The 27085-nt window shown below is 36.4% G+C and overlaps 1 protein-coding gene across 1 annotated transcript in view; it reads left to right on the top strand.

The window, feature by feature from the left end:
* COL4A4 (collagen type IV alpha 4 chain) overlaps positions 1-27085 on the top strand; it is a 75728-nt gene that overhangs the window by 978 nt on the left and 47665 nt on the right. Inside the window, exons 2-11 of the mRNA XM_054205271.1 lie at positions 4537-4729; positions 7072-7111; positions 9101-9178; positions 19452-19586; positions 20512-20556; positions 22334-22450; positions 25249-25317; positions 25542-25577; positions 26338-26400; positions 26877-26912. Coding sequence (XP_054061246.1) covers positions 4674-4729; positions 7072-7111; positions 9101-9178; positions 19452-19586; positions 20512-20556; positions 22334-22450; positions 25249-25317; positions 25542-25577; positions 26338-26400; positions 26877-26912 — 675 coding nt within the window. The 5' untranslated portion in view covers positions 4537-4673. The remainder of the gene's footprint in view (positions 1-4536; positions 4730-7071; positions 7112-9100; positions 9179-19451; positions 19587-20511; positions 20557-22333; positions 22451-25248; positions 25318-25541; positions 25578-26337; positions 26401-26876; positions 26913-27085) is intronic.

The raw sequence follows: 27085 nt of genomic DNA, 5'->3' as shown, positions 1-27085 counted from the left end.
CCACAGCGATTTTACCTTATCTGTAGTGAATGCTGTAGAAGAGGTCCCACATTGCAGGTTTTATTAAGCACTACAAGTGATACAGAAAAAGCAACAATATATGTATATAAATCTATTTAGGGTTACTCATGAAATAACAAATCTGAAGCCTTTCATAAGCATAAAGCTAACCACAGTTGCTTGTAAAACAGCTTCTCTTACAAGCATGAGAGTAGAGCTGGATCCCCATTCAGTAGATAGTACTGTCAACCCCCTATGAAACCTGCTGTGAAAGCTAGTTAGTAGAGGCTACTGTTCCCAAAAATTTGGTACTAGCAGCAAGAATACATCTCTGGAAGAGCAGAGCAATATGTTCAGTGTCAAAGATCTTGTACATCATCACAAATGTTATTACCTTGGCTCTAAAATCTCAAACATCAGTGAGAGCAAGCTGGCAGGGATAGAGAGAAACAGGAAAAAATCCCCGGTTTTCAAGCCAGATTGATGGTGACCATATAGAGGTAATAGTATCTTAGGGATAAAACCACTAAACTAATGCATTTTATTTGTCAGATTCCTAAACCTGTTGACTGTAACGGTGCTACATTTTTTTACACAAGAATATTGTAATAAGGACAAAAATGGTGTCTACAGTTGTTTATAAGCCATAGGCACCTATAAATTAAAAGTACCTAAATCCACCACTGAAATGTAACGTTGGAACAACCGGTGTTAGACAGAAGGCAGCAGAGACTCATTTACACAAAAGTGAAAACAAAAGGTGCAAGGTTCTCTGAGACAACAAAGTCAGAGCATGCGAGACTACAGTGGAAGAAAGTGGTCAGTCTTCAGAAATTATGTAAATTCAGATGCAGGAAGAACAGTATAACTCTTACTGAGTAAAGAAGATGGTACTTAAAAGGAGAGCTCTTGAATACTAGAACAAAGGAATATTGGAAGAAGCAGAAGGCAGCAGGCAAACCATTATTAGGAGAAATAAATGAATATATGCAGAATACCTTGTGAATGAAATACTGCTATAATAAAAAGGTATTGAGTCAATTTTCAGACGATGAAAACCCTGTGTGGAAATTTAAAAAAAAAGAAGTCAGCAAGCTCAAAGCAAAAATGGGAAAATGCTAACAAGGGAGAATCAACAGAAAGAGTGTTTTAAAAAAAATCCTCTTCGAGCCCAGTCTTATTCCAGTACCACCTGTTTCACTGACTTTGAGCAGCTGTCTGCTAAGTAGTATGGCCCAAGTGGATGGAAGTTGTGTGTGTGTTATAGTTAAGAAACAGCAAGTAATGTTGCATTATGAGACTGTCACGTAGAAGCACATATGCCTTTATGTGAGTTTGTAGGAGAGATAAGTGACTTCAAAGTAGCATTCAGCTGGAACAAAGCTTAGATCAGCCGCTGATGTTCCCTCTGCTGTTTGTTGCTACCGTAATTGATGCCACCCATCCAAAGAAAGTCTATGAAACCTTGGTGCAGACTGTGTCGCTGGTACTGTTGTAGTCCATAATATCTTTAGAGAGATGCTCTTGTCTGGCAAAAGAGCAGGCCAGGTAGGCTAAACATCAGTCGTGTCAAAATGTATACCTGCAGCTGCCTCTAGAGGTACTTTACCTAAAAAACATCCAGGCATGAACAACAGAGAGGTCAACCTTAATACTAGAAAGCAATTGAAAGCTGCAACAAATTATAGCTTGGCTTTTTTCACAGTAATAGATAGTTAATGATGTTAGCTTTGATTTTGTTTCCTGAGTTCTCTATGGTAAAACAAGGATAACAGTATTTTCCTCTTTTTACCGATAAGGAATATTTTTGTAGAAAACATTACAGTTGAATGAATTTAGTGTGAAGTGCAAAGTTTCATAGGACACTGTAGAAGAAAAAATAGGGCTTAAGGAAAAGGATGAAAAGAGCCCTAATTTTTATTTCCTACCTTTTGAATCCTCAACTTTGCAACTTTAATGGTCTTGTTACACATGATGTTGGTTTATTTGGATGTAATGAGAATATAGTTAGGGCTGCTCTAATTTTTTATACCTCAGTAACTGTAGCTGTGTGTCTGCCTCAAACTATGTCTGGTGGTCTTATTTACCAGAGTCCCTAAGAATTAAATTGTCTTCCTTGTTGGTCCTTGTCTAGGAACTAAACACCTAGGTTATGTTATGGGGCCAGCTTTCCCTTCTCTGGCTTTTGAGAATTTTATGAGCTGAGGTTTGGTGATGCTTGTATAAAACCTATTCCTTTGGTGGTATTGAGTGTTTTATCCCGGGGATATTTTATCTTCTTTTGAATTAGGTAAGTATTCTATTGAGGTAACTTGTGATTACTACAAAATATAAAATATGAGATCAATTTGATACATCAATCTATATAACACTTTGTAGTCCTTATATTGTACCGGCTGCTGAACAATTCAAACTATAGGAAGTGCTGAACAATTCAAACTATAGGAAGCTTGTTCAGAAAACAATGAATTTTAGATAGCCATGGTGAAGTACCAAGCAGAGTGGTTTGTCTTCGACTTGTGTGTTAAGTATGATTTCAAACTGGGTTAATAGGTTGGATCAAAATGGATTTTAATTTTAAAATAAAAGGTTCTCTGTTAATACAAAGCAAATATAAGAAATTTCAATTTCATCTTCAGAAACTGTTTGAATAATTAAATAATGAGATGGATGGTGGCAACGGGAACAAATTTCTGCAAAGTCTGACCCTTTATGACTGGCTTGGATTTTCCTTTCAATTTACAATCTTGCTTATATTGTTTATATTATTAATTAAAAATTCATGAATGTTATTGGAATATTATGTTATTATTAGGAGCATTGTTATTTTAATTTTTTTTTTTTACAGGCAGGGAACTGGGGCACAGAAAGACACTAAGAATTTGGCAGATGAATGGGGCGCTGTACAGTACATGTAGGGTGTGATCTTGCAGCATAGATCGGCTGCTCTTAGGGTATTTATTCATCAGTCATTGTACAAAGCTTACAAAGTCTCAGCTTCATACTGTGGTATATGAATATACTGTGCATACACATACAAGTCAACATTATTTATAGATTAGTTCTGGTTAGGAAGATGTTATGCTATCTAAATAATGGAAAACAAGACAAACAAGTAATGTTTCAGGAACTGTACGCTGATTTGTTTTACAAAGAAAAGATACCTGCTTGTTGAGCAGCTATCAGAGAGCAGCCAGTTTGCTGTAGGTTCATATTCTGCTCTCTTGTCAGTAATTCATTGTCTTTGCTTACTCAGGAGACTTCTACAAAGGAAGCAAACCCCTGTCAGTTCACTCTAGTTCAGTCTCCTCAAAATTAACCTCCCCACATTTGGAAGACTACAGCACTAAAAAATAAAAGCCTGTGGTAACCTGTGCTATCCCAGGAAAAGCCCAGCCTCTTAAGCCCTCAGTTTGAAATAACCATTGTGAGTCATTTGCCAGATGGGCCTTATTCCAAAGGGTTACAGCTTTTTTCTTATTTGAGGGATGTAGAAGTTTGCACAGGAGCTGACCGTTTCTCTGGATTTGTGAAGAAAGGTTAGTGCAGCACGTTTGCACATAAAACTGCATATATGCTGTTGGACCTAAGTCAGAGGTCACAGGTACACTGTGTAGTTAACTTCTGCTTGCAAAATTTGACTGTCTGGGACTGTAGAGGCCGCTGGTCAGTCCCACGCTTCAGGCTTCCAGCTTCCTAAATCCTGGCAAAAGCTGTGGAGAAAATGGTCTAAAAATAAAGCTAAAAGAATCTGGATAACATTTCCAATGATTGTCATCTATCCATATGTATGGGTAGAATTCTTGAGCCAAAAATGCATATGACATTTATGGGTGCCAGTTACTCCTAGGGAGATTCCAATTGGACACAAAATTAAAATTTTTCACAATGAGAACAACCAGCCATTAGAATAATCTGCCCAGGGAAGTGGTGGATTCCCCAACATTGAACACTTTTAAGATTTGGCTGGACAGGGTGCTGGGCCATCTTGTCTAGACCGTGCTTTTGCCAAGGAAGGTTGGACCAGATAATCCTTGAGGCCACTTCCAACCTGGTATTCTATGATTCTGTGATTCTATGATGACTTTTTCTGCATTCGGAATAGTCCTCCTTTGCTCAGATGCACACTCAGACACTGATCCAGCCCAGTTTGCAGGAAACACTGTCTTGAAAGTATAGAAAGGTATCACTTTTTTTTTTTTTTAACGCTTTTAGCTAAAATGGTAGATATTATAGCTTTTTTAAGAAATAACGATGCAAGATCCTCTTTGTTCATTATTTCAAACGCTGAGTGAAGACTATCTCTTTTCTAGGCTGAAATCTTGTACCGTTTTTATATTGATCTGTAGTTTCATATATAGTTCCCTTGAAATAATTGGATTGCTGATAAAATAAAACGCAGCCTGAATAGGAATAATATAATGTAGTGCCAACAAAAAGCTGTGCAGTATGACATATGTAAATGGTTAAGACATATTTTGGTTATCCAGTAATTATTAATGTTTGTACATCAAATGTATGTTTTAATATAAACAGGTTCAGAGGGGAAAACAACAACAGTATGGAACAGTGTTTATAGACTATCCACAAACAGAAGGAAAGAGAAGACCTGCTGTTTAAAAAAAAAAAAAGAAAGAAAAAGTGCTGCATATACAGATCCTCAATCAGTGTGAATGGCATTAACAAAGGATTCGTTTGAACGGATTAAGTGGCTTATCACAGCTGCCTGGTGAGTTTTACAGATCACTAAATTTTTTAACTAGGGTCATTGAGATATATTTTTAGCTATCAATTTAACAGTAATAAGAAATCACCAGTTAAATCATTTGTAGCCAGTGAAATTTTATAAGCCTATGCAATCATTTATTGTATTTGATTTTATTTTCTGGTCTATAAGTTTATACCATTTAAATTTCAGGTACTACACTATTTAAAGAGTAGGAAACAGGACCTATAATTCTGAGCCTGTTTTAAGAGGAAAGATATTCCTACATTCTAGGGATGAACATACTTGGAGAAGAAAAAGTAATGACCAACTCAAACCTGAATGCCTGTTCCAGAATAATTTTGCAGGTGAGGGAGAATTATTAAAAGGCATGAAGAAAACTTTTAGAGACTGTGATGGAAATACCTGCTAGCAGCTGTGGCATGAGTTCTTTCTATAGAAAAATGATCCTTCGGAGAAGATTAGGATCAATGTGGCCAGGAATTTTCAGAGTGGTGTGTGAGATCAATGATTGCATCTCTATACTATCTTCTAGGAAAAGTCAGTGCAATTTTACTTCTTGCTTGAGGTCTTTATAAAACTTCCTGCACCAAGCTCTTTAGGATTGTGAAATTATGCTTTTCTACCTGAGAACCCGGCCCAGCAACTGCACCTTGCTTGAACCTGACACCCTCGCTGCTAGGCAGTCTTCTGTCGTGCTAATATGCCTGAACTCTCTCCAGTGTCTTTTTCATGTTTATTTGTGCAGATCCAGGCTACTTGTTATTCAGGTGTTCCCCATGTCTCCAAGGTAGCTCTTCTAGCATTTTTTCTGCGTTATTTGTGAATTACTTACCTTTAACCGTCTTGCGCTGATTTGAGTACATAGGCAACGTCTGTCTGGCTTCAGGAGGCAGGGATTGTGAAATGACAGAGAACATCTGGCAAACACATGCCTATCGTGTATGACCGGAAAAAGGAAGACTGCAGCGTCATGCATCAAGAACAGCATAATCAGATTTCCATTTCAGTTTTGCAAGGGCTTTCATGAGAAGTTGGCATTTTCTTAAATGAAAAATAACTCACACCTGGCCAATGTTGATATGAGAAAAAAAATATTTACACAGTCTGTCTGCAGGTTCAGATGGTTAGAAGCAAAAATGGCCTTAAATTAGTAACAAAAGCACGAACCAATGCTATTGTCTGTAACCAGGTTGAAGTGTTCCTGTGAAGTTAAATCCTTTCTACACAAACTTATTCGACGCATTAAAGGATGAACTATACTGGGATGCACATACCTTCTCCACCATTTACTGCTGTAGCTGATCATCTGGCAATCTCACGTTGTTTAATCAGTCCTTTGTTTCTCATTTGGAAAGAGACAGTCTGAGCTTCTGTCTTCAGTTGCCACTAATTATTTTAATAAATTTTTTTTTCTATAAAATCTCTGTATTTGGGAAAAAGTAGCAGGCAACACAGGTTTAAAAAGTATATACAGTAAATGTACATAAATGGCTAAACTATCTCAATAGAGCTTTAGAAAATTTACTAAATTCCTAAATATTTGCAAGGTCGGACTAATTTTGATACAGGCTTCACTGTAGCCTGGAGAATAATACACAGTAGTGTATAAATTATGGCTGTATCTATTTTATCATTTCATATAATGAGTGAGCACCTTAGTTAATAATGATGTTAGTATTAATAATAGTTTATAATAATGCTTATTTCCTGTATTGCTGCAGAAGTTTTGGGCTACCTTTTTGTTTTACTTTATCTTCTTTTTTTGCATGTGTAAATCATAAACGACATGATTTCAACTTTATAATCCATCACTAGCAATGGTTGGCATGGAGATGGGCTTCCCCAGCAGCTGCTCTGGGATCACGTGGCTGTTTTGAGTACTGCTTTGCTCCCTGCCTTCTCTCTCTCTCTGACCAAAAGAAAACAGCACCAGTTAACTCATTTTGAGGGAGGTGCACATCACCTCCATCTCTACTCAGTCTTCACCTCATGGTGTCTGTGCAGATGCAGAAATCTGTCTGGAATGGTTTCTCTCTGGTCATTACTAATTGTGGGACTGGAAATAGGTCACAAGGGAGAAGTTACAAGGACTTTTGCGTGGTCTTATTCATGCTTATCTGTTTGTACTCAATCTCACGAATCCCAAAAGACAAGTATATATAGCATGTGCTGACCATTTCTTGATGATGCATGCCCCTTATAAATATACTCTTTCTAAAGAATCACCCCAAACAGGACTTAATCACATGTACACACTTCTCACCTTTTAGAGGCTACATTTTTTTGAAGGTTGGGTGTTGGAAGTTTAGATTTAATTTAGCTTTCTCCTTCTTTTAAATCAGGTGGCTGCTGATTGTTTTTTCAGCACAAGAAATTGACGGGGTAAGTGACATTGATATTTACTTTATACAGGTGATAAATAGGATGTAAAGTTCATACAAGTAACACTATATAAGGCCAAAATGACCTATAGTTCTATGGGAAAACTGTGATGGTTGTTTCAGTATTTCTGCAGTTTCTTGCTGTTCCTGTTGCTCAGCTTAACTATTTTGTGATTTTCTCCTTTGGATTCTTCTAGGTTCTAACTTTGGCATCTTTAGATGCTGTTGGAAAGCTGCATGTATAAGAACCTTTCTCATGCACTGAGTCTGTTTCCTTCGTCATGAATTCACTTCAATGGCTCTACATTATAGCATATATCATACTCATTCTAGCTTTCAAGCCATTGTCTGGATGTTAGCCTAGATCTTAAACTGGCCTCCCGTCTCTCCGAAGCCAAAATTTCACATATAATAGAGTCTCAATATCTATGTTATTTTCCTCTCTGTACTGTCCTCCATATTAGCCCTATGCTTGCAATTCCCTCACTGAAATGTCTTTCAAGTCCTTCCTCTTTGTTTCTTTCAAATATTTAAAAGCTTGTTTTTGTTGTTTTTTTTCCCCTAAAGTCATCCCTTTTTAGTTGAAGTGTTGAAAACTGCAATTTTTTTTTAAATACATGTATTAAATTAGAACAAAGGGTAACAGCTTACATGTTATTAGAAACTTGCATTCTGTTGACATTCCAGTAGAGGCAAGTTTTTAATAACTAGGTGGGAGACTAGTGTGGTGTAGATTAGTAATTTCATGGGAAATCCAGTGCGTGAAAGAGAAGCAGTCTTTGAGAGAGACCATCATACTCTTTTGTTCTGAGGTTTGGGAGTACCAGATATTCTAAAAATATTGTAGATAGAAAGAACAGAGTTTTTCCTCCTTATCTGATACTTGTCAGTGTTTTCTCCTTGAAAAATTGAAATATGAACCTATTGTGTTCTGTTGGTTATTAAAACCAGTAACAAACCAACATTGACCTTGATAAAAATGAAACACACACTGAGCAAATATTTTCATGTTGTCACTGTTTACTTGTCTACCTAAATTATTCTTAAACCTTTTAAGTCCTTGTCATCCGTTTTGAAATCACTTTGATCATTTACACAATTTTGACAAAAAAAAAATGTCACCTAGTGGACATTCCAGCCATCTACGTGAGTTTATAAATGTATATGCCGGGTATAATTGTTATATTGGGACAATACACATTGGGAAATAGAAAAGAATAATAAGATCAAGTTCACTTACCACACAATAAATTAGTGAATTTACCTTTTGTTGTGTTTTAGTTTCTACTTGAATACTTTTTTTTCCTCATTGCAATTTGAAGAAACAAAGTAGTCACTTCTTTGCTATTAAGAGGACAGTGACAGAAAGTTTTCATACAAGAAATAAGTAAATTAATGATAGGCAATGCATAATTACACCATGCACATACTTCTTTTTCATTTAATAGACAAGAATTAAATACCAGGCTTTATCGCTGAGTGGGCTTGTTGCTCTTCAGCCTGTTTTGCCTTTTATCATTTAATCGTAGTTGAACAATCTCCTAACCTAATTGTGATGGGATAAAAATTCCACATTATTACAAATTAATTCTGACTATGTTAAAATATTTCTAGATGCAGCCTATTTCCTCAGTTGTATTTAGCTGTAATACTTAGCGTTACTAAACATAACTTGCACGTAATGTCTTTCACCTTGTGCTGCAACAGTAACAAGGTTTTGCTTATTGTCTCTACTTTGCCAGTATGTTTATGCTGCTGAGAGGTCCAAAACGTTAGGAGGGTTTCAAATGTAGTATTAGTGTTTGTATTCTGATGTTTATGCTATGCCAAGTTTCTTCATCACCAAGAAATTGCCCTGTGGGCATGCAAGGGTAGCCAGATCTTTTGCCTTAAAAATCACCTAATTGGACAAAATGTCCAGTTGATAATATTTGATGAAATGATTGTTGTCTGTTCCATATTAATAAATCCATAAACTTTTATTTTTTAGGGAGGATATGCATATATTGACCCTTGTGGGGGACAGGATTGTTCAGTTTGCCGGTGCTTTCCAGAAAAAGGATCAAGAGTAAGTGATGATTAGAACTAATGATAATTAGTGTTGTAAATACTGGTCATTTTGTGCACATTGCTGTTCTTTAAAATTAATATGCTTGACATAAATCAAGAAATCAATGTTCAATAAATCAATATTCAGACATAAACAATTCTTAATATAGCAAACTAGCATAATTCTCTCACTGGTATGAAGTACAGCCATCATTGAAGGAAGTTAAGAGTGTAAACAGGTTTGCTGGCAAATTAGGTTTGTAATAATCATGATGCCTTTTTTGTGTTAAGAATTCTTTGAGATCAGTCTAGTAGTTAGATAAAGGTCATTCTTAATATATATATATGTATGTATATTAAGTTTAGAAATCTATGCTCATATTCTTCTGGGTTGGTTAAAAGAGAATGTCTCTGCCATTTACCAGTTTTGTGAGATCTTAGGTGTTTCTTATTTGGGTTAGGTGATTCTGAAAAGCTTCCAGACTTTAATTTACTAGCTTAATGCACTAAGGAAAAAAAAATAAAATCTGAATTGTCCCTGCCTTATACAAATAATTATAAAACATCTAATGAAGCAAAGGCATTTTCATATTATACACTAAAATTAATAACTGTGAGTGTTGCCATTTGTTAGTTTAAATATAGTCCAGTGAGGGCTAGTTTATCTTGGCTGTTTTTTCTCAAAATACATCTCTATATAGTGATAGCAAACAATTTAAATGTTATATGAGGAAAGTACTTATTTAGCTACATGCTCAGATTAGTGTACAACTGAAAATTGTCAGTTAGTGATGGAAATGATTTTCTTTCAAAGTACTAATGTTAAAGTTTAGGGTTAGAAAGCTTGAACACGGTGGAGCAGTTTTTAGAAGAGCTGCATGCCTCATTTGTTTGTGTACAACCTGAGTCTCCACAAAGGCAAGATGCACCTTTTCCTTCCTGTGCTTCTGCAGTTAGCTGCATGCTTTGCTGTGTCATGATCACTGCCCTGGTGTCCTTGGATCCTATCCTAATCCTCCAGGATTATGTCTATACGAAAGTCCCCCATGCCATAGGATTTTCATAATAGAGGCCTAGGATGCGTCTATCTCTGTAACATTGTGTTAACAAAAGGGCATCCCAGGAAAAGTATTTTGACTAGCAGCATTGCAGCGTCTCTCTGAATAGACTGTTTTGGATACCAAAAACCTCATCTGAAGTGCCATTTAAAAACAACTGACTTTGAAACTACAGGAAATTTCCCTGATTCTGGTTCTCTCTCAGTAGCTTGGAAGTTCTGAATTACATGCCCGTAATCAGTCAATAGTAAATACTCACTGCAGGTTTTATGGCTCTTTCCTAAGCTGTCCTCCCCACCACAGGTAAACTGAACTATGAACATTTGCAATTAGTTTTCTAAGTACTTCCAAGGATTCGGACCTAAGTGACAAATAAAAGTGTAACAAACATTTCAAAATAAATTTATTGTCATTATGCAAATGTAAGTCTGAGAATTGTACCGTTTCCTGAAACAGCTCTGAAATACATATGCACACAGATGGATAAAGTCTCTCCAATGTAATATGAATTTATATTGCAAGCAATCATTTTTATTAATCAATATGCAAGAAGTACTTTTCAGACCCTAAATGAAATATGGCTTAACTAAACACCACTTCAGATAGATTGTTGCAAATGTTTTCTATGCTAATGTATGGTGCTGAATTATTTTCTATAGGATTACTTTTTTTTTTCATCCTACAATCCTGTTGATTTCTAAACTTCGCTGTGTTCTGCCTTTACACTCTGACACACTAACATTGCTTTCCTAGCTTTTGTGGAGACTACCCATTACAAAATAAAAGATTTGTTTATCTTATTGTTAGCTTCCTAGAATGCAAAACATCTGCTTTATCTACTTTTCTGTCTGAATCCTGCTCCCAGGCTGGTTCCTCAAATTTTTGTGTTTTCCTTAATCCTGTCTTTAAAGTGCAAGAAATAATAATTGAAAGCCTCTGGCATTGTACAGTACGCAAGCCTAAAATTTCAGAACTGTACAGTTTATTAAATAGTCCTTCTCTGTAAAGAAGCTGATATAAGGGCAACAATAGGAATTTGGTTGCCTTGCACCATATTTTTTCCCTTTTCACTACTTTGCATAGCCTAGCTGTCAAAATTAAGGATGACCTGGCCCCCTCAGCAAAGGTTTGCTGAAAGTGATTCTAGAAAATTCATGTACGTGCTGGCAAAAGGCAATAGAACAATAATCTCATCCAGACTAGCTGGAAAGCCAACCTTATAGCAGCCCTCAAAGTTAACAAGTCTTTATTCAGCTCCGTTAAACCAACTGCAGTATCAGGGGCTTTTGCATAGGCTGAATGAGAAAGACAGCGTCTGGCCGAGCTAAATCAGTATATGTATTGAGTTACATTGATATATGTAGGCCAGTCCACCTATTTTTTATTTTTACTTTTTATTTTTTAATCTTTTTTACCACAGACAGGGAGTCAGATGTAGGGGATTCCCTTCATGATCTTTCATTGAACATGGTAATCTAAGATTTACAGGGGAGCAAGGGCAGATTGTCTCATTATTGTACGACAAAGGTATCATCTATGTTAGAAACACACAAGGTCAGAACTATTATGAATTGATTAAACATGTTATTCAAACTCTTCCAAGAACTGCAACCAAATCCTTCATTAGACTAGCTGGAACATGACCATTCACATGTTATTCTGAATCTTTGTTGTTGGCTGAATACTCCCAAATAGAGTTACAATTTCAATGGAAAGTTGCTGTTAACTTTTATCTCCCCTAAAAAGTGCACTGGGGGAGAAGCTATTTAGCAAAATACATTATTTGTAATACACCTGGTGGAATGCATAGGAATTATTATCCATAGGAATAACACTCGTATCATAATGTAGACTTTGTGCTAGATAGATGTCATATGTCCCACTTAAAAGTGATGATTTAACATCTGGATACGAACCTAAGCAGTTTGTTTTGCACATTGCTAATGGTCACTTCCCTACATCCTTCTCCACATACTAATGAAAAGCAGATTTTTAGAGAAGTCAGAATATCTATCTTCTGATAAAATAGCAGTTGTATAGTTTCAAAGTTAAGGTGTGCCCATCTAATAAGGGTTTCACTTTGTTATCAGACAGATTTTTGTCGACATATAAAACACTTTGGTGGGCATTTGATGACATGCCATTTTACAGATTTTGGAATGTTACTTTCCTTTTTAGACTTTCAATGGAAGCATTGCCCACTGGAAATTTAGCTAGTAAAGTGAACAAACAAGTTATTTCTATGTTTGGAGATGACCTATAGTCAATCCATGAGAAAGATTTCTACTAAAATTAAGGTAGAACAAAAGTTTTAGAGCTGATATAAATCAGCTTTGTTTATTTGTAATTACCAGTGACAAGTAAATCGTGTTCACATTTTATAAAACTAAAAACATTATAAGCTGCGTATGACATAACTGCAGCCCTTACCCTTAACATCTCTCCACTAAAATAGTAAAAAACCCAGGATAATAAGAGAATAGACACCTAAAATTAAACTCCTAAATATGTTTAGGTTTATGAGTTAAGTAGAATGGCGATCAGGAGTGTGGTATACTCTGAAGTTTTCATAGGAAAGTAGGACCTCAAATCTTGCCCTACTGTTTTTGGCATAATGACCTTTCTTTCTACACATTTTTTTAATACGGTTTAAATATGATTAATTAAAGCTGTGGTTACCAGGACAGCGTAAGAAAACTGTGCAGCTGACTGTGAATGCAATGGGAATTAAGACTTTGCCCTCTAGTTGCCCATTTGAAAATCTTTTAGATGTCAACGTAGAAAGCCTTCATTGTAAATGAACAAGATAATCGAGGTTTTAGCTAGAGAAAAGATGACCATGGGAGTAAGAAAAGGAAACTGCCATGGCCATACCTGAATGCATTGAAATTGGGCAAGTTGGGAGAAAAGTGGAAGCAAATATCTGAACTTTTGTTTAATATTTATATAAAACCACTATACTTATGCACTGGTTGCTATATTGGGTTTTAGAAGAGCTTGTGTACCTGTTTTTGTTACCTTAGATAACTTTATGCTATAAACAGTTTTGCACTACTATTCATTAGCAAGAAATCACTGTCTGAAAAACATTCTGGTCACTATTGCTAGTAGTATATCCCATTCTGATATCATTACAGTTGTCCACATCGCAATGAAAGTTCTACTTCTGTTTAATTGTCATTACAGCCTTGTTGGAATTAATTTTACATTATACTATTTATCTCTTGATCTCATGTCACAACTCAAAAGGACTCTTTCTTCCATAGGACACCATTAAACTGTGCTATTAAATCTCTGCGCATACTGTATGCTACTATACATATTCATTTAAGAACTGTAGAACAGATAAATAAGAGGAGAAAGTCAATAGTTAAACTATATAGGCCAGTAAGTGGTTCTGCATGATCCTTGGTGCCAGCCCAGAACAGCTGAGACTTTCTCCTTTTATTCTTTCCCAGTCAAGATGTATGGTCTTCCAGGGGGCAGTAGCATTCAATGTTTTTAATTAGAGGCAAACAGCAACCTCATTGTTTTAGATTTTTTTTTTCCACCTCCTGCTTCCTCTTTGGTCCCCCGATGAAGTTTGTGATTTTAATTTTCTCCTGATATGTCAAACCAACAGTGAAACCTTTCCTCCATTTCCCCCTCTTTCCCTAACTTGGAAGGTACTTTCCTTGATAACTCTTGCAGTATTGTATCAGAGGCCTCCAAAAATGCTGGCTGCTCTAACTGAATTTAGATTAAAAAAATGTTTGCAGTTAGCACTGACTGATTGTAAACCTGTCCTGTGCCGACCCCAGGGTTTGATCCCATTCAATTCCTTTGGCTTTGTTTATAGAATTAAGTGGATTTAGAAAGCAAGCGTCTATTCATGACCCAACCTGATCTAGCTTCTATGAGATCATGTGAAATGCCTGGAGCAAAGTAATAAATATAACTCAGCAAGACCAATGTTCGTTCTTTTGCAGATTGAAGTGGCCTATTTTCATACTAGTGTAGGAGAAAACCTAGCAAACAGAAATTTTAGAGGGAGGTCTCACATTTTCTGGCATATGAGGCGTAAGGAGTAAGCGTTCACAAGAGATACTAAGTCAGTTGGTTGTCACAGGTAAGTTAGAAAGTCAGCTGATATATACTTCAGGGCAGTGGGGTAAGAATGGTGAAATTTAACTCAACAGTAGGTCTGTCTGCTGGCATCACTTCTCTTCTAACAGATCTCCCTAAGAGATGTTGTGGGTTGTCACATCTCCCTAGTAGATTCTGTGGGTTAACTGAGTCCCATTTACAGCACAATGTAAACATATTTAAGATTCACTAACTGGGAAACTGCAAATTCTGTCTGGTTTGGGGAGTAAAAGACATTTATTAAATCACATTTTTTCACGTGCCAGTATGCAATGGTAGTCTGTCATTCACATGGAATATCCAGCACTTGTATTTGAATTTTCAAGCTGCACACTTGGGAAATGAATATGTAAAATCCATCTACTTGATCTCAAATACATGTGCTTAGTTGAATCCACCGTCAGAGATGTACACACACTAGCATCTGCGGGAACCCAGATCTCTCCCACTATTTGCCTCATACGTGTTGATCATTTTTCCCAGTATGTTAGCTATGATACAGTTTTAAAATAGAAGATTCCCGAGACCAGTTATACAGTTCTGTAATATTTCTGTTGCATTTCACTTACAGTCACTGAGAACCATGGAAAAACAGACCTAAAGAAATGAGACCCCTAAATCTACATCTGAAACAGACCACACATTTTTTTATAACTGGGCAGAGCAGTAGACAGTCCTCTGTCTCCAAAAGTTAGGATTTTAAATGGTAGGGAGCCTGCTTACCAGAATGTGGACTAGGAACAGGATCACTCCATTCTCCTCACTGTAAGGTCTCTTCGAGGCTGTTCTTCATATACAATGTCCAGCTACAGCATCTGTAAATAAGCATTTTTCATATTAGACGTGTTTCCAAATTTTTTGAAAGTTTTGATCTTGTTAAATTATCCCTCCTTTTGTTGTCAAGTATCTTTCTTTCCTTAATACTTTTGGTTCCCCTGTCCCACCATACTAAAAAGAAGTTTTTGTCAGTTGCTGCAGGTTAGCAAGCTTTTCCACATCAGGCAAGGCAAAACTCTACAAAATCATTCTTTTTCATAGATTTGAATCAAGCAAAAATTGCCAATCAGTGACTTTTTCAATAAAATGAATCAAAGCAAAAGTTAATTTTATTTCATTAGCTAATCTGATGTTAATTATTTGTGGTCTAAAATGCTCAATTTTCATTTCTCTGCTTTGAACTATTAACAGTGTTTCTTCGAGTTTCAGTGCCAAATTCTCTCTTGTTCAGTGTTTGTTTAACACAGTAGTGACACCCACTGGCTTATTGGATACTTTCTCTTTTCATGGTTGCACAGGGTTAAAACACAAAACAAACTACAGTGTGAAAAATGTTTTCAGCACTTCACTGTGATTTGTTGTGCTTCAGTGAAGTATCACTGTGAATATTAAGCTGCATTATCAGGTCCTATGTTCCTCTAGCATATTGGATCATTGAAAAATATGTTAAAAGAGCACAGAATTTTCCAATAGCTTGCAGCAATATCCACATACTAAGAAAAGTCAAACACTAAACGTTACTATTGAATGTAATTGGCTCAAAACCTGACTGCAAAAAAAAGCTATCTAATACTGGAAAGTCATTATGCGATCTGCTATTTCTGAACAAACTGAGAATAAAGTACATGCCATATGCTAGTCTGACTCACTGTTTAACCCACAGTCACAGAAAAAAAATTGCTCTATTAAGGACAAGAGAGTGGATTTAATGCCAAGTTGTGTGCTTTCTTAGATTTATCTCATCTTGATAAAGTTAATATTTAGGTTTATTTTGGAGCTTTGACTTACAGTGAAAATGGTTTTGGTCCCAATCCTACACAGTTACAGTGAAGGAGTGGAAAATTCCCAGAATGGACACCCCTACAAGCCCTGGAAGTTGTGGCTTTGCTGTGTAATGGACCTGCTCTTTCAAAAGGGGAGAGGACATGGGTGGAGCTTAGAGTAGGGGCAGATGCTCCCACCTCACTAAGAAAATTACAAAAGAAAACAAATGCCTTCATGTGCACTCCTCTGTTACCCCCCCAAACTGCTCTACTTTCCTCCGTTTCTCTGTCCTGCTGCTGATAAAATGAGGAAGACTGGTTACAACCCAGAGTCTAGTGCAGAATGAAAAAGGGCACAATATTTTTTGCCTACAGTCTGATTCTGTGGAGTTGCTGGGCATTTTCATTTTTGTTCATGTGCACAGAACGTAGATGCATTTCACATATCACTGGTACATCCACATAGCCTGTCACATGGGGTACTGTCCTAATTGAAGGCAATAATTGGACTTCTTTTGACTTTATTGATAATGAGAAGCAGGACGCAATTCACTCTTAATAGCATGAACTAGTTTTTTGATTCCCAATTAAGACTCCTTTAAAACATTGTGCTTTCAGACAATTAGGTGCTCAGGGCACTAAAAATCAGGTGCTCTTCAGTGTATCAGGCAACCAAAAAGAGTAATTCCGAATAACCTTGGCCATTGCCTTTTCCAAACAGTATTAAATGCTTTGCTGCATGATTCTGAAGTATTTGCAGTCTGAGTCTTAAGGAAGCATACTTAATTAAAAATAATATAGTCTTGTTTTGTCAAAAGTCAGTTTCTTACTGCAGGTCAAGCCCAGGATATGCTAAAATAACAGACCATAGTCTTGGCATGGGTAGTTCCTGACCTAGACAATTAACAAGGCATTGAAATCCTAAAGGAATTTATTGGCATCAGATGGCAGAGCAGGCATAATATTCTGTTCGTTTTAACTGAGTTAATTTGTCATTTCCACATGAGCATGACTACCTTCATCCTCTTTATTTGTACAGCTGTCCTGAGACTGTAATGCTGTGGTAGTCACATTGGATGGGCACAAATAATAGATGTGATAATAGATGTTATGACATGGTATCAGTTTTGTCTTAACAAAGCGCCCAGTCATTATCAGTCTTTGAGCTGAAAGAAAGAGAGACAATCCACCAGCTTCACATGGCATGCTAAAGTTGTATCAGCTGTCAAACCTATTGTGAATTCTGGATTCAGTGACTCCGATTTATGACATCACTACCTCCTACTGAAGACATAAACCGTGGAGTCAATTAAATTCACAGTGTAGCAACTAAGGAAGACATTTTATGAGCCTAAAGGACTACATGTCCTGGAAGTGTTTATTGGTTAATTATGATAGATAATTACCACAGAATTAACACAGTGTCTCAGCTTTTTTCTGAGTACTATCAAAATCATGTTTCTTCAGCTGTCCAAAGGATATAACATGATTTGAAAATTTTCTCTTTCAACTCTTGAATGCAGAGCATATACACTATGAATTAAAAATATTTGAATTGCTGCAGAAAATTGTCAACAAAATGCATTGTTGAGACAAAGGCATTAGAGCAGTGGTGAGAAAAACCTTGTGCCTTTTTTTTTCTTACTGATGAATGTTGCATTTTGCATGGTAACAGCTAGTTCAGTGTACTAAAGAAACCGTACCGCTTCCAGTCGAGTGGATGGTTCAAACGGTTACTATAGTATTAGTCTCATTCATTTCACTTTCCTTATACTCAAAATTATGCTTTAATTAAACTGGTTGTCCAGTCTTTTTTGTCAAGTATTTAAAGGATGTAATAGCTGCTTTAGGAGTACTTCAATGAATAAATTCAGTTTTACAACAGTGGATGTGCAATGCACTGCCAATAGACAGGCTGCGATTGTTCATGCAAGCAAATACTCAAATTAAACACCCAGAATCCTGACTGTCCATTCATTGTTAACAAGGATGCAAACTCAGCAGATTTTAATACTAGTAGACCTTAATTTGCATAATATTTTACACAGGTCAAATTATGGTATCAAGAAAATTGTAACTGTTGCTGAAGACATGCTGATTCGGCCCTGGTATTTTTACCAGTGACTTCACTGGAAGCAGGATCAAGGTTTAAGTGAGAGGATCCAGTAATGGCAAACAGAACATGAGTTATAGGAGGATACTTTTTCACATAGTCCTTATTTGCAAGTGTAGGACTTCTTTTCCTAGCCTCTGGACTAAATTCCTGTTCATAGCTTCAGGGCCAGTGGTGATCCAGTCCTGCTTCCAGTAAAGCATAAGCCTATAGTATATTTCTGTTCCAAGCATGTAGTGAGTTACCTTCTCATTATTCTGTTTCTTGGCTAATTTGATTGGATGATGAACACCATACATTTCTTCCCTTCATGTCCAACTGTTAAATCACACTGATTATATTGACATATTTTAAGAGATAAATAGAGAATAAATAAAAAGAAAGAGAGTTTTAGGTCCCTGCTTGCAATTCACAAGGTAAGACTTTGTTCAGATTCACTCTGGTGAAATGTTTACACTGAGAAGCAAGGAATTTAGTTCTGTTGCTTCAACATTATTTGAGTCATGAAGCTAACATATCTGCTTACAATCACCTTTGATTTCTGTCATTTTGTTTTCCTTCAGTCCATTCATAGGAATAAACGTATGGTCTGTCATTTCTGTGAATGGAGGTTGCACTGAAATATCCTTTACTGCCCTCAAGTGGTCTAAGAGCCATATGCTTTTCTTGGGGCTGCATGGGGCTCCATTTTGCTCTCTTTTTTAATAATGTGGTATAATTGATTAATGAATTCTGAAAAGAAAGCAAAACGTTCTTCAGCTGGGAAACAAAACAAGTTATAGCTAAACAAAGATAACGATACAGAATAAAAAAGATGAGTAAGAGAAATAAAGACCTGTAAATATGCAGATTTTGTAGGGTGAAAGTGTAGACAGCTCACAAGTCAAGTCTGAAAAACATATGATGCTCAGTGGAATCTCATGCTTGCAGAAGGTGATACTTACATTAGTAGAGCCAGGAAGACTTGCAATTTATCCCAGGCATCTCAGAGAGGTGATGCTGGAGGCCTGATGAAGGTGAAAAGAAATTATCGCATTGAGCAAGTTGTTAAATGTAAAGGTCATGTTCCTATAGCATCTAATGCATGGAACAGATCTGCAGGCTGTACAGCAAACTGTTTAGAATCGTAAGTATGTATACATTGTAAGACTTGTTTTATCTATACAGTCATCTCCAAAATGCTGCCTGCTGTGAGGTTTACAGCAGTAGTCATTAACTTCTTTGGACTCTTTTCAGGGTCGGCCTGGTGAGCTGGGAGCTCAGGGTCCGATTGGGTCCTTGGGATCTACAGGACTAGCTGGTCTGCCAGGGGAAAAAGGACGGAGAGGTGAGAATGGGCAGCCTGGGCCAGCTGGAGAAAAAGGTGATAAGGTAGGAAACACCACAGGCAGCTCTTCTAGGTGCATACAGTATGTGATGTTAAATATTGGCAAGTGAAACAGAACCTGAATGATCAAAAAGCATTTGCCAAACTATACTCTTGCTCACACAAAATTCTCACTGAAATTAATTACAGCTTCCTTTGAAAAAAATGTTTCAGGGGATTTTTGCTGTGGATTGCAAAATTAGAACTGTCAGAAGACATAAAATAAAATGAAACAGACCCAGTCTCCAATTGTTACGTAGCATGTCATTCTCCTTAACCTCAGAGGGCTGTGGGAGGAATGTGGAGCTGGAAGGAGGAGTATAGTGCTTTTAAAAGTGCTGCACGCTAAACAGAATTTTATTAACAGTAATTAATTAATGGATTAATATTAATTAAATAATCCATAATTAATTTATGGATTATAAATTGCTGTCCAGGTCCATATCTTTCATAGCTGTACAATCCCGTGCTTGGCTCTTGGTACTTTATATTAGTTTTAATGGTCTGATTCCACTGATCTCAGTGGATGACTGAAATCACTAATGTCAGTGTCTAACACACCTGAAATGTAAGGCCCATAAATAGAAATTGTGCTGCTGGTATTATCAAAACAGGAGCAGGGTTGTGAAATTACATACAGAATTATTTTATAAGTTATAGGCAACTCCCCCTTCTCTGTCATTTTATAATCTTTGGAGAATGAATGAGTATTAGACATTTGTCCTGTACTGTACTGTCTGCTACATGGGTAGCTGTTGGCACTAGTCTCCTGCTAAGCACATAATTTCTGACAATTATGGTTTTTTATTCATATTTCAAACAAGACTGATACTTTTTTCTCGCTATATAGCATCACATATTCTTGTTTTTCATTCTTTTTAAGAGTTAATGATCTCTGCAACTTTGTTTTTTCATGTCAACTGTTTTTAGGGCCCAACTGGAGTCCCGGGATTTCCTGGTTTAGACGGTGTTCCTGTATGTATTGAATAAATATTACCTCATAAAAATTACAGTTTCTATACAGTCGTAGCAACTCCTCTAATAAAATAATACACTTAATAAATTGTTTGGCTTTATACCTATTGATATCCTGTCACCTATAGAATTACATGTTTTGCAAAAATGTAAAATAGCCAGGTTAACTTCAACTGTGTTTACTATTGATAACAAACTCCAAAAAAACCCAGTGAGGTAAGTACATAATTTTTATGCAGGAGTAGGGTGGTGAAGGTAGAGACTAACCCATGTCCATGCAGCATGTGTCAGTGCTAGGATTAAAAACAATGAGTTTGTTTTCCTCAGGCTGTATAGAAGGCTGTAGTCAGCTTGCAGCATTCTTAACATCTCTGAAAGTATCTCAAATGATGTATTGTTTTCTGATCAAACATTCTGATTTTTGTTTGTAGTCCTTTTGCAGAAAAAAAAGAGCAACTGAGTCCCGTAATTTTAACCTGAATAGGGACTGAAGAAGGAAAGTGGGTCCTAAATATATCTTTAATAAGCATGTGATTTTATAGTTTTCTGAATGTCTTCTTCAGTATGGAAATGGATGTGGTAAAAGAAAGATAGTATCTCTTAGATACAGTATTTGAAAAATGCTGTTTAGTGGAACTGAATTCCTATGCTGTTATTTGTTTCATATGGATCAAAGTTAAAATGTTGAATTTTGAATGTGAAAACAGAACCAGAAACTGAGTGGGTGTCTTAGCATCTGCTTGTCAGCTGTCCACACTTGACAATGGCACTGTTGCCAGAATGTCTGATTAATGTAGAGATCACAAGTGCCACAAGGCACAAAAAAGAAGCGCTCCTAAGAAATGTATATTCTTTTTATGAAAAAAGTGTCCACAAATTGGGATGAAGAACCTTAAAGATAAGAAGAAGGTAAAATTGACAAAAAATATTTTAGACAAACAGCCAGGATGCTTTCCTGATGATTTTTTGGAACTCCACCTTCCCACCCCCCCCCCCCAAAAAAAATTGGGTCAAAATTACCATTTATTATTTATAAAAATGTTTAATTCTGTCAAAATTATTTTTCCTCCAAAGGAAAGATTATTCCAAGGAAAATCTCAGTGTTTGTATTGCCTAGTCTCTAATTTGGAGTAGAACTAACCCCTGTCTGGACATTGGTTAGTCCTTGCTACGTTAGAAAATCGCTTCCTCAATTCTTGAACATAGAGGCATAATCTCTGTAATTACTGTATTTACTGTAATAATTAAATAATTAAATACTGTAATTAATTAAATAATTAAATTTAAAGTAATTAATAAAATTAAATAATTAAATACTGTAATAATTTGAGTCAAGCCGTGTCCTGTTTTTCCTTGTTTTATCCTATGAATTAAAAAATACGAGGTGGCTTGAGATGTCTTTAATATGTTTCTTCAGCTTTTCTTTACAGCCACAGAAAGATTATAGTTAGAGGGCTAGAGCTTTCTCTGAGAAGATAGCACGTTACTTTTTGACTCAAGTGAGAGCTCAGTCTAGCCCTGTTAACAAGTGCTGTTCTGTAATATCTGCTATGCATCAAAGAACAAGATATAAAATACTTACATCATTTGTTACACACGAAAAAGATTCTGTTGATCACAATAGAAAACATTTCTAATGCAAAATGAAGCTGAGACCACTATGAGATGTCCTCTGTTTCAGATTTGAGATACTTGTTTCTGAACTGTTCTGTTAATTTAAAAAGTAATTCCCTATTTATCATGGTGTATCTCTAATAAATATTAAACTGTCTTTCAGGGATTACCAGGAAGTGAAGGACCCAGGGGCAAGCGTGGTTTTGATGGCTACAATGGCTCAAGAGGAGATCCAGGACTTCCAGGAGAAAATGGCTATAGTGGACCAAGAGGTCCTTATGTACGTGAAAGGCATTCCTACTGTCTGTGAACACTATACATGTACATTCCCCCTCCAAGCTAACCGCTCTTAAAATGAAAGGAGTTTTAGACTATGCCAGTAGTTTTACACTGCACAATGAATTTCCAGGTATTCTTACTAGGGTTAATGGGAGTGATGGACACTTGGTGACTTAACAGGTTCAGTTTAAGCTTGAATGTGAAATAAGTTTCTTTATCCTTAAAGTATATATATCTACCTTGTGAGTTAAATTCTACTTTGTTTCCCCAGTATGTAACCGCACCAAAGCTAATACCATTTCGTGGAAGTACAACTGAGGAGTAGCTTGAAACCATCATACCATTTATCAATACTTGAACTTTCTTAAAAGCCTTTATAGTAGGAAAATACCCGAGATGAATTAGCAGTAAGTAGAAGCTTCAACAAATCTAAGTCCTGTAACACTTGAAGATTTTAGTGGTTGATCACACAAATATTAGTAGATCTCTTCCAAAATCATGGTCTTACAGTTCCATGTGCCACTTTTTACACATACCTATTCATGACTGCTCTGTGCACATCTAATCTTGCCTGGTCGTTTATCTGTATACACAGAGATCATTTCAGTTAAAATGTTTCAAATTAGCACTTCAATATTGTTTACTTTTGCTGTTAAAATGGAAAGCATTTTAAAGTTGTTTAAATAGTTGTGTTAGCAATGAAAATAAAACACAGATTCATGTCAGTAGGGGTTATAAATTACTGTAGCTCCAACGAAATTTTGCTGAACACATCTAGTACCCAGTCTTTGACTTTTCATGGAAACAAGTTTTAGTTTTGAATGATTAATAGCTGCTTAGTTGTTGTAAGAGCTTCCCTGAAATTTTATAAATAAAACAATAAAAACAACTGCAATTTACATGAAAAGTCAAATGTGTTTAGTAGGAGCTAAATAAGATGCTGATTCAGCCATAGGGCATCAAAAACTGTGCGGTGAATGCCAGAGTGAAAAGATGTTATCAAAAACATAGAAATTAGAAAAAACATATAATTTCAGCCTTGGACCTGTAATAAATGCTATGAAATACATAGCCTGATAAAAAACTTGATAATAACCTCATTTGTTATACCTCTCAAAGTAACCTATTAACCCTCCAAATGGTAAAATGGCTTCTGCTCAAACACTAATTTTACGTGTATTTTCTTACTTATTATTGCTTTCAAAATAGTTTTGCCTTTTATAATTAGCCAAATGACATAAAGGAAAAATGAGTCATGGGACAAATTACAGCATAAATCCTCCCAATTCCAGGAGCGTGCTCTCTGACAGGCCTAGGGAAGTATTTGCAACCTACAAAGAATGGGAGACATGATAAGCATGTAGCCTTGGATACACACACTAAAATTCCAGTGCAAATTAATTTAGCTACCCAGAAAAACAAGACATCCTAACCATATTCGCTTGTGTACAAGAATGCTATTCCAATCTCTCTATACATATTGCCTATTTTTAAATCAATCTGTTGCACCAAGTACAAACTTGACTATATATTACAGCTACCACTATTATGTTATTCTTATTTATAACGTTGTCCCATATAATTTTATTTAACACTATGAACACTTTCATCAGCTTTACTTCTTTTACCTCACCAATAAATTGGAGAAGAAAGTAGGTTCCATTTGTAAGCCCTTACCTAAGTCATGGCAACGGTAACACAAACTGAATCTAATAAAGATGTTTTATTACACAAAAGATCACATGTAAAATAACCAAAGACAAGTATAACTTTTGATGTGTTTAATGTGTTCCCTAGTAGCTGTCGTTTGACCTGTAATCTGCGTCCAGTCTACTGTAGCTATATCCAGCTGCAGACAGCTGTAACTCTTTTTATGGTACCGTTCCAGGGCTAAGTACTTTCCCTGTTTCATTCTGACTTCAGGATTTGAGCAGTGTATAATATCGTGAAACCAGTACAGTTTTAAAGTGTTTAAATTCTATGAAAAACAGTATCTCATTTTATTGAAATCAATAGTTAAGTGTTATGTTTGGATTTCAAATGAGAAAACTTCAGAAATAATGTCTTATATATCTGTTCTTCAGATATGTACATATCATGCTCTTAACAGTCAATTGAGCATTACAATTAAATTTTGCAAAAGCAATCTTCTGTTCCTGCTAAGTTAGATTGAGGTTTTGAGGGTGTTTGTTAAGACTGGAAAAGTTTTATAAAGGAATCCCCAGCAAGTACCATGGAAACTTAGTTTTTAAAAAAACAGGGCCTTTAGACTTCAGATATTTTTTTAATAGACTGTGAAACATATTTCCTAATAGATGGAAATGTTGAAGATTATACATGTAACACAGTCCATACTTTCAGGTTTTTAACTGTATGCAGAATCACAGTAGATTCTCCTAAATCACAGCATGAACTTTTGGAGAAGGCAGAGTGCTAATACTTAAAGCCACTGACTCACTGAAAGAAAAGGTAGGCATATTGATATACTTGACTCTAAGGGCAAGATTTGTGAAGATTGTAGATCCTGAAGTACCCAAAGAGCTAAGGAGCATCTAACGGAGCAGGAGTCAAGCTGTGAGGAGCTGCTTTGCTCAACTTTACAGAAGGCAATTTTACTTTTAAGGGTCTCGTTAGATAAAAGAACTGCAAAATGCTCATGCGGTGATGGTGGTTCTAGTGGATTACCTAGTAATGTATGGGCACCAGAAAAGCACAGTCTGAGAAATTGTTAGTCAATCTCCATAGAAGTGTAGGATATCAGTAGGTGGATCATGTTTTAAAAGACTTTTTTCTTTAAAGGGAAATCCAGGGCAAAAAGGAGAAAAAGGAAATTCCGTGTATGTTTCATATTTTGGAAAAGGACCTCCGGTAAGTATCTGATTGTGAAAAAAATCCTATCTTATAGGAAAACATGTATGGCAAATATAGTTGTTCTTATAACTCCTCACTGTTTAATAAAGCTTGATGCAAAAAAAGATTAAAAGCATATATACAACTGGAACAGATAGCTTGTAATCTTAATAGCTATAAAGTTAGAAAATACCCACAACAAAGCTTATAATGATTCATTTGTTAAATGGTTGTCATTACAGGGAGACAGAGGTGATCCTGGACACCCTGGCATTCCTGTAAGTAGCCAGTGGTTCTACATACGCTTTTGGTCATGAAGATCTTTCAACTTTTTCTTCTTAGTACAGTAGAGAAATATTGGGGTTTCTCCCTTCCTGCCTTAAATAGCAAAATTCCAGAACACAGTCTAACAAACTTATAGTCCCTATAGTCTGTGCCCATGACTAATATGTGCTGGCTGAAAAGGAGCAGAAACAGACCATACCCAGCTGCATTATCTGTGCATTGAGCAGTTGTTGCCCTGATACTCACAGTTTGCAGAGCATTTTGCGCATGAAATTCAAGATGCATAGAGATGGAACAACTACTTCAATAGTATCTGGTGGATCTCCCAAAAGCATGTAGCACACTGCCATATTTTGGCCATAAAAACATGTGAGAAGAAAAGAGAGATTAATTTTATGCTGGCTTACACTCTTAATGGCTTTGGGTTCCTCTTCTTATGCCCTTCAAAAAAGTATTCACTGATGAACTGTATCAAGTCCCCATATGGTAGCACAATTACTGACAAAGTATTCTTTCAGTCCATTAATAACATATAACTGTGCATTGTCCAGTATCTGCACACTATTATCTAGAAACTGGTGCTGAGTTACTCTAGTGACAGTGGCGTGGTACAAGCTTCAGGCAACGGGGGAATGCAGTGGCCATGCAGAGACTGAGTCCAAGTGATGCAAGCATTTTGGAGGGACTAGTTTTGTGGAGAAAAGGGTATGCTCTTGGTATTTTCACAGACAGTCCTTTTGCCATCTTTTCCAGGGACCTAGAGGGTCGAGAGGTACAACGGGCCCATCTGGATACCCAGGCCAACCAGGCTTGCCTGTAAGATCACCGCAGTGACACAGCCTCGCATTTTCAGGATATGCATAAATTCTGGTCTATCAATTTTAGAACTTGCCTTAATATGAATCAAAGCCTAGAAATAATTTTTGAAGCAGATGGTAAAAAAGAGAGATTTTTTACCTTACCTTATAAGTTTGGAAGTTGAGGAATTGGAGCATACGCTGTTCCTTCCCATGCCTGCTTGAACATGTTTCATCCTGGTAGACTGTGGTCATGGAGGAATGCTGCTAGTGCTCTCCCCTTTTCCCAAGGCCACCTTGTGGGAGATAGGGAAATGGGAAGCCAGAATTCAGCCCTCATGAAAGCAGTGACCAGGTGAAGTAAATTGCACATTGGGATAGCTACATCGCAAGAGGAAAGTCTGCCTCTAGGTACAACTGGCAAGAGGAGGTAATTTTGAAAGCAAAGCTATCTCTAAATCCGACCTATTAACTTGTTTTCATTCTCTTTTAAAGGGTATTCCAGGTTACCCTGGTTTGCCAGGTGAACAGGTAGGCAATAACTTTTCCTGAAGTTGTTAGATTCTGATCCTGTTAGATCCTGAAATAATAGATTAATTTATATAAGTATCTGAAGCATCCCTTGTGGTTATTTCTTACCAAGTTTTTCAAAGAAATTACTTGATTAAATTCTAATGTCAGCATTTTCTGATTATCTTCAAACT

The sequence above is a fragment of the Rissa tridactyla genome, chromosome 6 (assembly GCF_028500815.1).
Source record: "Rissa tridactyla isolate bRisTri1 chromosome 6, bRisTri1.patW.cur.20221130, whole genome shotgun sequence".
Lineage (NCBI taxonomy): Eukaryota > Metazoa > Chordata > Aves > Charadriiformes > Laridae > Rissa > Rissa tridactyla.
Note: the sequence above shows the minus strand (reverse complement) of the source record. Positions and strands in the feature narration are given on the sequence as shown.